General features: G+C 37.2%; 1 protein-coding gene across 1 annotated transcript in view; it reads left to right on the top strand.

The window, feature by feature from the left end:
* TBX20 (T-box transcription factor 20) overlaps nt 1-14,393 on the top strand; it is a 51,785-nt gene extending 37,392 nt beyond the window's left edge. Inside the window, exons 7-8 of the mRNA XM_068550039.1 lie at nt 11,554-11,666; nt 13,994-14,393. Coding sequence (XP_068406140.1) covers nt 11,554-11,666; nt 13,994-14,334 — 454 coding nt within the window. The 3' untranslated portion in view covers nt 14,335-14,393. The remainder of the gene's footprint in view (nt 1-11,553; nt 11,667-13,993) is intronic.
* Nucleotides 14,394-14,608: the final 215 nt, after the last annotated feature.

Below are 14,608 nucleotides of genomic sequence, written 5' to 3'. Positions count from 1 at the left end.
GGCTGGAGTGATTTGGGGAGCCAACCAGTTTCTCTGTCATTATACCAATGAGGCAAGTAGGGCCCAGAGAGTGATCTGCCAGATCACACAATTAGTAGAAGATTTGGGGTTACAACTCAGGGTTCTTTGCAACTAGTACTGGACTTTTTCAAAATGGCTCTTTTTAATTTTAATTCTGTTTATATATTTATAGACTCATAAATTGTTAGAGCCATAATGGATCTTAGAGCTCATCTAATCCAGCCCACCATTTCCCTACCACACCCTCATTTTATAGGAGAAAGCAAAGCCCAGACACAGATAAGGAATCTGATCGCACAGCTTCTTAGTAAAGAAACATCTTTTTATCATCTCCAGTGAAGACAGAGTTAGTATAAAAGACTGTATGCATAAAATGAAAGTTATTTTGTTTGGCAACCAGATTAAAGTCTGCTTTTAAATACAATCTATTAATTTAATAAATTAAAATAGTCTGGTGACAACAACCACAGAAAGGAAGGGATGACTTTCAACAGAACTAAATTTTTTTTTTCAAATTATATAAGTAGTTACCACAAAATTCTCTTAACTAGCAAGCTATGTTCCTGCATTTAAAACGTTACTCATTTATTCACAGCTTCTAAGAGGAAACATTTATATTACAAAACAGTGTCAAACAAATCAGCAGGTTTGATAGAGTAGCAGTTATTCACAATTGACTTACGGTCACAATTTGTCCTCCTTTTTTTCTTGCTTGTTTCTTTCTTTCTATCTGTGTCTAAAGGATATTTGTTCCCTGCCTCGCAATTTACTAAAGTTTATTTTTAGAGGCTGAATAATCTGTACTTTGCATGAGACCTTTGTTCTAGTCACAACAGTTAGACTTAAGAAACTAGTTTTTTTTTTTCCACAGTGGTACAGTTTACTTATTTAAGTTGCTAATAATGATATAAAACCAGAAATGTGTATTACTATTGAAAAGAAAAATTAGTAGGATTAAGTCACATAAATAAAAATAAGCTAAAATCTAAAAGCTTTTAAAAAGATTATTTTGTTTTTCCAAAATGTATTGCATAATATATTTCTGTTCTCAAATTAAAATTAATGATTTATAATACATCTCCAATTATATTATCTAAAGTTTTCATTTATTAAGTACTTTGTGGAAGCAACAAATATTGATATATTGTCTTCCAGTAATTTATAACATTATCTGCATAAATCTTTAGAAAAATTTTGTGACAAGGAGTTGTTTACAAAGGCCTAGTAAGATATGATGTAAACATGAGCAAACTGATGAGCAAGGACAACTTTAAATATTTTGTTTCCTGTAAATTAGATTTGATTTTAATGGATCTGACATTTTCTCCCTGAATGCAGCTTTTTACCAGGTCTGTATAGAAAGAGAGAAAGTTAGAATGTAAATCGAAATAATATTTACTTTTTATTTAATTTTCTCTCTGACATGTATATTGTAGGATGGTTTAAATGAAGCATAGCAAGTTATAGCAACTGGAAGTCTCAATTTCATCTAAAATGATTATGATTATGTAACCAGCTTTAGGAACACATGATTTTGATACTCAATAACAGTGATTTAATTTTGTTACCTATAAACATTTATTGAGCACTTATTATATGCCAAGTACAAATATAAGCTCTCTATGTGTATTTAACTCATTAAATCTTAATAATAACCCTAAGAGCGAGGTCATATTAATATCCCTCATTTTGCAGATGAGAAAACTGAGGCAAAGAGTAGTGAAGTAATTTGACCAAAGGCACACAACTGGCAAGTGGCAGGGCTAGGATTCGAGCTAAGCAGGTTCCAGTAACCACTACACTAGGGCAGTGGTTCTCCGAGTGTGGCCTCCATGTCAGTAGCATCAGCGTTACCTGGAAACACGCTGGAAATAATATTCTCGAGCCATACTTCAGACTTACTAAACTAGAAACTCTAGGGTGGGGTCCAAAAATCTGTGTTTTGACCAGCCCTCCAGGTAATTCTGATGAACACTTAGTCTGTTGGGCTGCTATAACAAAAATGCCATAGACTGTGAGTAGCTTAAACAACAGACATTTATTTCTCACAGTTTTGGAAGCTGGCGAGTCTAAGATCAAGGTGCTGGCAGATTCAGTTTTTGGTGAGGACCTGCTTGTGGTTCATAGACAGCTATCTTCTCACTGTGTCCTCACATGGCTGAAGAACAGAAAGCTACAGCAAGCTCTCCTTTCTCTTCTTATAAGGGTACTAATCCCATTTATGAGGGCTCCACACTTAAGACCTAACGGTCTACCAAAGGCCCCACATCCTAAAATCATCACATTGGGGATTAAGATTTCAACATGAATTTGGGGGACACAAACACTCAGTCTATAATACACTAAAGTTTGAGAACCACTGCCTAGATAAAGTAAGCATTGTTCTCTCCCTTGTTCAAAGGCCAACAGTGTAGTGGTAACGGTGGTCATGCAAACACATGATTGCCATCCATCTAGTAAGTGCATTTAAAGAGGAATATATTGGGTAAAGCGATGGTGCAAAGGAGAATGTGAAGGAAAAGGGTTTTGCTTTTTTGAGCATTAAGAAATTTGTACTCTAGTTTCAGAGATAGAGGAAGGGTAATCAGTTCAATACTGATAGAGTATGTTGGTTTTGCTTATCTAGAGTTTGAACAAATAGTTCAGATGACTTCCAATAGTTCTGAACATTTTTGCAGAATCAACATAATCATTGCAGCTACCCTGTATCTTGCCCACCTTCTGGCTATGATTGTGTCTCTCACATGTATATTAGTCTTGGAATTGATGGTTACACATTAGTCAGAAGAGATCTCTTAAAGATACCTAATGATGTATGCTTTTTGCCTAGAAAAATAATTTAGTGTTAGATATTAGAAAGGCCAACCTTCAATAATGGTACCCATTTTACTTATCTATTAAAATCCAAAGTAACTATTGTCTCTTGCTTTGGGATATAACAGAACTGAGCATTACAAGGTACTGTCCTAGCTTGTAATACCTAAGTCACTTAACCCATTAGGTGAGTCATCCCATATTTTTCAGAGCACAGTATTCCAGAAATCCTCACAGTAGTCTTCCAGGCTAAATAAATTCTTTGCACTTTTCATTCTGCTGGAAACAGGGATTAGACATAAAGTAAACAACATGAGCTGTCTATTCTTTGTAACATCTTCGAAGAGACGGCCCTGATTTGCACCACTGTTTTCAATCACTTAAAAGGCAATAATTTAATTATGCCATCCTTTATATAAGAACTGCCATTGCTTTCAGTTCCCTTCCAGGCCTGACAAAAATAAATCACTTCAATAAATCCCTTTTTTCTCCCTCTTAGAGACAAGAATAAGTAATGATACCAGTGATCTTCCAAGGACAAAATAAATATAATGTACTTTGTATAGAAAAGCAAAATATTTCACAAGGCAGTGATTCATTGTGTTATTTAAACAATTTTTCTTGTGTATATGTGAAAAATGTTTAAATGATTTTATATAAGGGCATTTTTAGAGAGGCAGATACTATACTCTGCTTTTGAACTTAAATGCTTGGATAGAGCAGTCTACGTGCCTAGGATGGGCAACAGAATACACCTTAGAAATACACCATCCATAATTTCAGCCCATTGATGGTCATTCCTTTATGACTTTACAAAGAGAAAATATTTTCTAGGGTATCTGAAACAAGTTCTTTCCTCATGTGAAAATGACCACCTAATTCTTTTCTAAGTTCATTTTAAATATTAACAGTATGACACATGGCTTAGACTGAAAGGACATCAGCTTGAATGGATGCTATAGTTGTCATTTTATTATGGGTTACTCATCTCAATTGACGCTCTTCTTAATGACCCAAGTTACCCAAAAAGACAGTCATGCTCTAATATTACAGTGAATTAAGTCCTTGAGTAAGTGACTCAGCTGTTAAGGCTACAGGGGTCCAACATTACCAGAGTGTGGGCATATAAAGCTTAAAATATATGGCAGTTGGCAAATTGATTAGTTAGGGTCCATGTCATGCCAAGTTACCCTTTCTGTTAATTTCTGCATTTACTGGTGCCTCTTAGTAAATGATAAAATATTTTCATGTCAACAAGTCCAACTCAAGGGATTCAACAAGTTCACGGGATCTTTAAAAACAGGTTACACTTTTAAACAGGTGATATGGACTCATTAAAGCTTAATGTTATATTTTATGATAGGTATAATTTTATAATAGAACTGCAAATAACGTACTTTTCAAGTTTTCTGCTGACTTTTACATTCAATCACTGAGAAAAATCCTCCTGTTTGGATCACGTTATTCTGAATTAGGATTATTCATATGGGTGAAATAAGTTGGAAAAAAATATAATCTAAAAGAATAGAATTTTTACCTGCTTTAGATACACTTTTATAGGGCACTAATATTTACTGAGTACCTCCTATGTGCCAGACACTTTGAGCAATTCCAATGCCTTATCTCATTTAATTCTCATAGTTATAGTTCTTATCACTATTATTTGCTTTACTTTTATTTTTCCATAGCACTATCATCATCATCTAATATGCTACACATTTTTCTACATATTTTTCTTATCATCTTTCTCCCTCTCCCCCAGCCCTCTCCCCCATTAGGCAGGGATTTTTACATTTTGCTTACTGCTGTCTCCATAATTCCTAGAATAGTGCCTTGTTCATAAAAGGTGCTAAATAATTTTTGGGGGGATGAATGAATGACTTCCCAATTTATAGATGAAGAGAGATTAACGAAGTAACAAAACTAGAATGTGAAAATGGTTTTAGGTGGTCCATAAACTCATCTATCCATTCATCCATTTGATGAGTGACTTTAAAGCCCATGAAATTTCCCATATACCACATTGCCTCCAATGCATTTACTATATTGATATAAAAATCAGCATGATAATGAGTTTTATCAATTCATTATAAGTTCCCCAAGTATCAGCATTAGACCAGCAGTTCTTCTCTTTTTGTCCATTGGTATGTTACCATTTCTTTTTTTTTTTTTTGATTGATTGATTGATTGATTGATTTATGGCTGTGTTCGGTCTTCGTTTCTGTGCGAGGGCTTTCTCTAGTTGCGGCAAGTGGGGGCCACTCTTCATCGCGGTGCGTGGGCCTCTCAGTATCGCGGCCTCTCTTGTTGTGGAGCACAGGCTCCAGACGCGCAGGCTCAGTAATTGTGGCTCACGGGCCTAGTTGCTCTGCGGCATGTGGGATCTTCCCAGACCAGGGCTCGAACCCGTGTCCCCTGCATTGGCAGGCAGATTCTCAACCACTGCGCCACCAGGGAAGCCCTACCATTTCTTATGATAGTTTATGATTTGTAATTAATTTTGAATAAACATGTCCAAAGTTCAAATGGTACAGAGGCATATATGGAGAAAAGTATCCATCACACACCTTCTCCTCCACTAGAACCACCTGGGGAGATTTACCAATTACTGAAGCCTGTGTCCCACCCCATAGATTCTTATTTACTTGATCTGTGGGTATGACCTGGTTTTGGAATTTTTAGAAGAGCCTCAGGACAGACTTTGCTTCAGGTAAAGGTAAAGCAACAAGGACCAAATATAACCTCTTGCCTTAAATAACTAAGAAACACACAAAATATATGAAACAATGCTTTTTTTTTTTTTTTTGAAACAGTGCTTTTTTAAATGATACTGGACACAAGGCAACAAAAGACAGTAATCCCTGAAAGATGGGAAACAAATGAGGTGAGCCCTATGATGGACCCAGCTTAGAGTCTGAGAGAGTATCTAGGCCATGGCACAGGGAGGGAGAATACAGGCTGAGCCTGGCAGACTCCCTGAGTTGAGCAGTCAGAGCTGAGAGTTCAATGAGAGCAAACAGTGAGAATCCACAGGACACACCACAGAAGAAGAGAATACCAAAGTCCTACAGGGGGTCCCTCTTGAGTGTTCAGCTGGGAGCTGACTAGCACATGTGTGAGGAAACTACCAGAGGTTGGGGGGAGGGGAGCACCTGAAAAGACTGGCGGAAACAGTACCTAGTGTCCATACAGGGATAAAAATAATGCCTGTTCTAACTAGATGGACTGGAAAATCTTGCAATTTGCAGGGCATTTGATAGAATACTCAGAAGGGTTTTGCTTTAATAGTGAGAAAAAAATTAGTCCTAGACTAAACAGTATTCCAGTTCTACCTAACATATCTTGAAAGCAAGACCCCAAACGATCACTTATTTCCAAATAACTTAACTATATCCTAGAACAAAGCTCAAGAATATTTATAAGAATACAGAAATATCCAGCAACCACCAAGATAAAATTCACGTCTGACATCCAATTAAAAATTACCAGAAATGCAAAGAAGTAGAAAAATATAACCCATAAATTAACCAATTGAAAATAACCCAGAACTGACACAAATATTACAATTAGCAGACAAGGACATTGAAACAGTTATTATAACTGTATTCCAAATAGCCAAAAATTAAGTAGAGACATGGAAGAGGCCCAAGTGATCCAAATCAAAATTCTATTATGGTTTAATCACAGGATATTGAATCTAGTTCCCTGTGCTATACATTAGGACCTTGTTGTCAAAATTCTAAAGATGAAAACTATAATGTATAAAATGAAAGATACACTGGATGGGACTAATGGCAGATTAGATGTTGCAGATGAAATATTAGAGAACTTTAAGACACAGCAATAGAAACTATCCAAAATAAAACAGAGCAAAGAGAAATTTTAAAAAATGAAGCGTATCAGTGAGTTGTGGGGAAACTTTAAACAGTCTAATATATGTGTAACTGGAGAATTGGAGCCTCTAAAAGGTGGATGGGGAGATGAAGGAAGAATTATATTTGAAGAAATAATGTTCAAAAATTTTCCAAATTTAATGACAACTAAAAACACACAATCCAAAGAGGGCCAACAAACCCAAGCTCAAGAAGCATTAAGAAATAACACAGGGCTTCCCTGGTGGCTCAGTGGTTGAGAATCTGCCTGCTAATGCAGGGGACACGGGTTCGAGCCCTGGTCTGGGAAGATCCCACATGCCGAGGAGCGACTAGGCCCGTGAGCCACAATGCTGAGCCTGCGCGTCTGGAGCCTGTGCTCCGCAACAAGAGAGGCCGCGATACTGAGAGGCCCACGCACCGCGATGAAGAGTGGCCCCCACTCGCCTCAACTGGAGAAAGCCCTCGCACAGAAATGAAGACCCAACACAGCCATAAATAAATAAAATTAAAAAAAAAATAAAGAAATAACACCAAGGCACATCATAATCAAATTGCTCCAAACCAGTGTAGAAAATATTGAAAGCAACCAGGGAATTAAAGACATAGTACATAAGATAAGGATGACAGCAGGTTTCTAGTCAGAAACAAAGTAAATGAGGAGACAGTGGAGCAACATTTCTAAAAGTACAGAAAGAAAAAAGTCTGCTCACCTAGAAATTTATACACCCAGCAAAAATGTTAAAAAAAAAAAAGCAAAATGAAGACTTTCAGACACACAAAATTGCACTACAGATATGTTAAAGGAAGTCCTTCAGGTAGAAGGAGAATTATATCAGATGTCAACCTAGATCTACTCAAAGGAATGAAGGACAGTGGGAATGGTAACTACAAGAATAAGTAGATCAATCTTTTTCATATTATTCAAATCTTTTAAAATATAATTAACTGTTTAGACAAAAAAATAACAGTGTAGTGTGGGGTTTCTGTAAAAGTAAAATGTTTGACAAGAATGGTACAAAGGTTAGAAGAGAGAAATAAAAGTAATATTATTGTGAGTCTTATACTTAAAGTGGTAACTATCACTTGCCAAGCAGATTGTGATGTGTTAAAGATATTTACTGTGAACACTAAATCAACCACTAAAAAACCAAAAGTTATAAATAATAAACCCAACAAAGGAGATGAAATGGAATTATAAAATATAACCTAAAAGAAGGCAAAAAGAGGAAGAAGATTTTTTTTGACAAAGATGCAGTGGTAATTCAGTGGTAGACGGGCTCATCTTTTCAACTAATAGTGCTGGAATAGTTGGCTATCAATAAGCAAAAAATGAACATCCATCCATACCTCATGCTTATACAAAATCAACTCAAGGCAAATTATATATCATTATGTGAAACCTAAAACTATAAGAACTTCTAGAAAAGAAAATTAAGAGAAACTTTTATGGTCTTGGTTTAGGCAAAGATTCTGGGATAGTATAGCAAAAGCATCCATAAAATTGCAAACAATAAATTGGACTTAATAAAAATTAAAAACTTCTGCTGTTTAAAAGACACTGTTAAAGATGAAAAGACAAGCCACAGCCTGGGAGAAAATATTTGCAAGTCATACATCCTATAAGGACAAGCATCCCGAATATATAAAGAAATCTCAAAACTCAATAATAAGGAAACAACCTAATTTTTAAAATGAACAAAGTATTTGAACAGTTTTACCAAAGTTAATATATAGAAGCAAATAAGCACATAAAAAGATGTGCAACATCTTAGTCATTACGGAAACGCAAATTAAAACTATGATGACATACTAGTACATGTGTATTAGAATAGCTAAAATTAAAAAGACTGATCACACCAAGTGTTGGTGAGAATGTGGAGGAATGGAACTTTCATACACTGCTGAGTGGGAATACTAAAATAAATGATACAACTGCTTTGGAAAATAGGTTGGCAGTTTCTTAAAAAATTACACATATACCGACCATACAATCCAGCCATTCCACTCCTAGGCATTTTCCCAAAAGAACGGAAATCATATGTATATTTAAAAATATTCATTAATATATGCAGCAGCGGCATGTGTAACAGTTAAAAACTAGAAACAATGCAAATGTCCATCAGCAGATAAACAGACAGACTATAGTACGTCCATACAATAGAATGCTACTCAGAATAAGAAAGAATGAACTATTGATATGTGAATCTCAAAGTAATTTAGCCAGATAAAAAGATACACATAAGGCACGATTTCATTTTTAAAAAATTTTAGAAGACACAAACTAATGGGTAGGAACAGAAATCATACTAGTGTTTTCCTTGGAAAAGTATGTTGGGGTGGAGACCAGGGAGCATGATGGGCATGAGGAAACTTTTGGAGGTGTTACATACATTTATTATCTAACTTGTGGTGGTGGTGTCACTGGTCACATAAGCCCAAATCGATCAAATTGTACAATTTAAATATATGCCACTTACTGTACATTAATTTTACCTCAATATAGTTGTTGTTTTTTTAAGAGCTTTAGGTAACTCAAGTGTATTTGGGACAAATTTGGGAATCATTGCTCCAGTAGGCCCCTAGTTCCACACTATAGAGAAAACCTATTCTAGGCCACTTCCTGTTCTGGGAACTGGAACATTCTGGAAATACTGTGCATATACAAACATACATATTTCTTGTTTTAAATTCACAAATGGTAGCAAACTTTATACACTGTTCTGTACTTAACTTTTTTCACTTAATATGTCTTGGTGATCATTCCATATCAATAAATATGGAATGGCCTCATTTTTTTAAACACCTACATGTTAATCCACTGGATCTGGATTTTGCCTGATCCCAGTGATTTTGGCTGCATGAGGTGGTACTGTATGCTTATTTTAAAACCTTTTGGGAGTAAAGATATAACTTGAGTAGTTGTTAGAATTAATTTTTCTTTTAGGCATACCTTTAAGTCTTCACTTGCATGCTATATAATATGACACAATGCTTTAATCTGTGTGAGTATACAAGCTTTCTAGAACACCAAATTCACTATTAGTATTTTTTCACAGGTAAAGTCTGTATATCTCTGTGAAATGTTGACAAGTATTACATTTTGAAAAGTTATTATGACATTTTATTTGCTTTCCTTATCCCCTCAAGATGAAATTTGGTGTTCGGTTTGTCCTTTATTCAACACACTTTTTAAAAATCCTTTTTTTGTCCTTTGGTGGTTAATTTGGTGTTGGTCTTCAGGCCACAGCTATTCTTGGAGATGTATACTGTATAAGCTAACCTGTTACCAACTTCCATTTTTGGCAAAGAAATCATTTGGCTAAACTCTAGCTGGGGGCTTCCCAGGTGGCACAGTGGTTAAGAATCCACCTGCCAATGCAGGGGACACGGGTTCAAGCCCTGGTCTGGGAAGATCCCACATGCCGTGGAGCAACTAAGCCTGTGCGCCACAACTACTGAGCCTGCGCTCTAGAGCCGATGAGCCACAACTACTGAGCCCATGTACTGCAACTACTGAAGCCCGCATGCCACAACTACTGAAGCCTGCGTGCCTACAGCCCGTGCTCCACAACAAGAGAAGCCACCGCAATGAGAAGCCCATGTACCACAATGAAGAGTAGCCACTGTTCACCGCAACTAGAGAAAGCCTGTGCACAGCAACAAAGACCCAATGCAGCCAAAATAATTAATTAATTTTAAAAAAAACCTCTTATCTGGTGTTTTTCTCGCTTAATGGCAGCAGGTTGAACTGGCAAACACCAAAATAATTTTTGTTCTGAAAGTTAACAACACTCTTTAGTTTTTAGACTATATTGCAAGAGAAAGACCATCTACAAAGACAATGCACCAATTTATTTGGGGGCTTACATTCCCTAGTGGCCCTTTATGTGTCCTTCATAGGTTTTCCATAATTTTCAGTCTTAAAGCAACAAGAATCGCAAAGTGGCCACTATCCATACTACCCATATTGTCATATACTCTATGCACTTACTAGGTTTATTAGTGAACATTGAGTCTTTTTTATGACTAATGATATTCTGAACTTTGGGCCAGTATTTCATCAGATGAACTCAATCAGTGCAGTTCGTATCAGGTGAGTGTTTTGTGTTCATTAGCTGATGAAGTCACAGGATTGCAGCTCCTTGTAGTAAATTCACCATTTTTTCACATCATTAAACTCCATATTCCTATGGTCAGGTTTTATAGCTCCTTGTTCACCTTTGACCCTAATTTTGTAGAATTTCAGGGAATTGTCCTTATCCTGTCCAGTTAGGTTTCTTGTATTTATATGCCTGAGGTCATGTTTCTGAGGCATCTACAATGAAATAAACATGCATGTTTTGAAAGTTATCTTTCCCTGAAGTGGTGGCATTTTTTTTTTAATATATTTTATTTATTTATTTATTTATTTATTTATTGGGCTGCGGCGGGTCTTAGTTGCGATGTGCAGGCTCTTCGTTGTGGTGCTCGGGCTTCTCTCTAGTTTTCTAGAACACTAGAAACGTGTGGCCTGTGGGTTTTCTCTTCTCTAGTTGTGGCACACGGGCTCCAGAGCGCGTGGGCTCTGTAGTTTGTGGCACGCGGGCTCTCTAGTTGAGACGCGTGAGTGAGCTCAGTAGTTGTGGCATGTGGGCTTAGTTGCCCTGCGGAATGTGGGATCTTAGTTCCCCGACCAGGGATAGAAACTGCGTCCCCTGCATTGGAAGGCGGATTCCTTACTGAAGTCGTGGTCTTTTGGCTGAGAAAATGGTTTTACTGACTGGTAAATCATCTTTAAGACTCCTCTCCTTCTCTGAGTACTTAACTTTTTAGTTTACTCAGGATGTGTCACTCTCTAATCTAGGGAAAGTGTGGAGAGCCTGATTCAGAAACACTCCTATGCCCGCTCACCTATCCGTACCTACGGAGGAGAAGAGGATGTGCTGGGGGATGAGGTTCAGACGACACAGAATCGAGGTAAGACCGCTTCTGGGCTATGCAACTGCCGGGCAGGGAGGTGATGAGACTTCTAGCCCTCAGGGGAGAGACTGCCCCAAAGTATTTCAGAAGCCTCTTCAGGAAGGGACAGCCTGAGGCTGATCATTATTTTGCCTTTGCATCTTAAGTGATGATGCTGCCTAAAGCTTTCCTGTAGTTTGTTTTCCAGTAAAAGGACATTGAGCCTCTGAGTCAGGGCCCAGGAGTTGTCTGTGATCTACTACCAAAGAGCTATTGGACTTTGGGGGTGGCCCCTTAGTCTTCCTCAACCTCAGTTTTACAATCTAAAAATCAGGGAATATATCTATTTTACTTATATCAGGAATATCTTATTAGGATCAATGACTAGAATGGAAAACACTTTTAAAAAGAAGATTCTCCTAGTGAACACATTGTGTAGAGGTGGTGCCCCAGGTGGTGAGAATAGCGGAGTACTAAAAAGTTCCTCTGCTGCAGATGTTCAAAGAGGAGCCCTCTGCATCTGGGAGGCCAGAGAAAAGAAACCAGAGGGGGGTGCCCAGGCACAGGGATGTTCACATGGGGAGAGTCCTCTGTCATATTTTTATGTTCATGATATGGAATAGCATAAACAGTCAGAACATATGACATCTCTTATAGGTAAATCCAGATGAGCTACTAGTAATTATACAACTGGAAAATTCAGTGTCAACTTTTGTTTCAACTTCTGGATACTGTGATATAAGAAAAACTTACTCTTGCAACTTGTCAAATATCTAATAAAAAATTATGGACACTAAGCTGTCATTCCTGATAGTTTGTAATGATGTATATTACCATTATTACTTAGTATATTATTATATACTAAATATATGATAAATACAATATACATATATATTTTATCTTGTATTGTGACAATTTGTTCTTTTCTATTGATGTGGCTTCTCATCTTGCTCAGTACTATGCTATTTTCATAAATGCATTATTTTGTTTTTATAACATGATAACATATTTTTGTATCTGGTAGGGAAAATCTATCCTTGTTATAATTTTAAAAAATTTAAAATTCTGTCATTATTTGTCCTGATGATTTTGAGAATCGAGTTGAAGAGGGAAAAAACATTGGCATTTCATTGGCTTTACACTCAACCCATAAATTAATTTGGGAATAAATGACTTTTAAAAAATTTTTATTTTTCATCCAAGAATATGGCATGTGTCTCCAATTATTAAAATCTTTCCTTACATCTCTATTTCAATAGAGTCGTGTGAAAAACTTCAAATAAGTATCATGCATTTCTTTTTAGAGTAATTTCTAAGTGTTTATGCTTTATTTTTGACAGTGCTTATTGTTTCCACATGACTCAGCTATGCTGAGTAGAACTGGCATATTAAAATGTGTTTGGATTTTGTGTATCTATCTTAAATGTAATCAACATAGTAAATGTTCTCATCATTTCCAAAAGAAAAGAGTTACAGAAGCTAAAGAAAAAAAAAAGAAAAACAGTCTTGTGGGTTTTCATAGTGGCTTTGGAAACCAGGTAGCTTCGTTGAGGCTTGTCTGTCCAGCCTTACTTATAGGGATGCTACAGAGGTTAAGACAGATATCAGCTATTTGGAAGTCCTTTAAAGGGAATCAGGTCATTACCTTCAGGCAGGGTGCTAGTGTTTTGGCCACTCTCAGGGAGTATGCAGGCCATCTATTGAGTTAAGTCAGTAAATTCTCTTTTCCATATATGGTATAAATGATATCTTTTTGTGTGGAAAGCTAGATATGCCTCATGATTTAACCTGTCTCTCTTTTAAATTATAGATCTATTACATATTTTTAAAAATAAAATTGACCCTTGCAGATAATGTAATTCTTTTTTTTTTAACATCTTTATTGGAGTATAATTGCTTTACAATGGTGTGTTAGTTTCTGCTGTATAACAAAGTGAATCAGCTTTACATATACATATATCCGCATATCTCCTCCCTCTTGCGGCTCCCTCCCAACCTCCCTATCCCACCCCTCTAGGTGGTCACAAAGCACCAAGATGATCTCCCTGTGCTATGCAGCTGCTTCCCACTAGCTATCTATTTTACATTTGGTAGTGTATATATGTCCACGCCACTCTCTCACTTCGTCCCAGTTTACCCTTCCCCCTCCCCGTGTCCTCAAGTCCATTCTCTATGTCTGCATCTTTATTCCTGTCCTGCCCCTAGGTTCTTCAGAACCTTTTTTTTTTTTTTTTAAGATTCCATATATATGTGTTAGCATACAGTATTTGTTCAGATAATGTAATTCTTGATTTGCACACTGAAGTAGAGTTTCCAGTCTAATGAGATTTTTTTTTTCCTTTCAGGATCAGCCTTTACAACATCTGATAATTTGTCTCTCAGTTCCTGGGTATCATCTTCATCCAGTTTTCCTGGATTTCAGCACCCACAGTCCCTGACTGCTCTTGGCACCAGCACAGCATCCATAGCGACACCCATTCCTCACCCTATACAGGGCTCTCTGCCACCATATAGCCGACTTGGGATGCCTCTAACCCCATCGGCCATTGCCAGCTCCATGCAGGGGAGTGGCCCGACATTCCCCTCATTCCACATGCCCCGGTATCATCACTACTTTCAGCAGGGGCCCTATGCTGCTATCCAAGGACTGCGCCATTCCTCTGCTGTGATGACGCCATTTGTATGACTCTTCTAAAAACAGGAGAATCCAGATCCAGAATGTGCAAATGGGTATGGAAATATAAGACAGGGTTGGGTGGGTGGGATGTGGGGTGTTGGAGCCGGGGCTCTCCAGGAGACATGGGACCTATTAAAGAGGAGAGCTGGACTCACAATAAAACCTACCACTGAGGGAAAGCACCATGGACCAGGATTCATCTGTAGTGGGGGACAGCTTTTGGCTTTGAGAGAGAATCAGTGTAAAGTTCTTAGCCAACCTAAGTCCCGCAACTATTGGATAT

This window comes from Eschrichtius robustus, chromosome 8, assembly GCF_028021215.1.
Source record: "Eschrichtius robustus isolate mEscRob2 chromosome 8, mEscRob2.pri, whole genome shotgun sequence".
Lineage (NCBI taxonomy): Eukaryota > Metazoa > Chordata > Mammalia > Artiodactyla > Eschrichtiidae > Eschrichtius > Eschrichtius robustus.
Note: the sequence above shows the minus strand (reverse complement) of the source record. Positions and strands in the feature narration are given on the sequence as shown.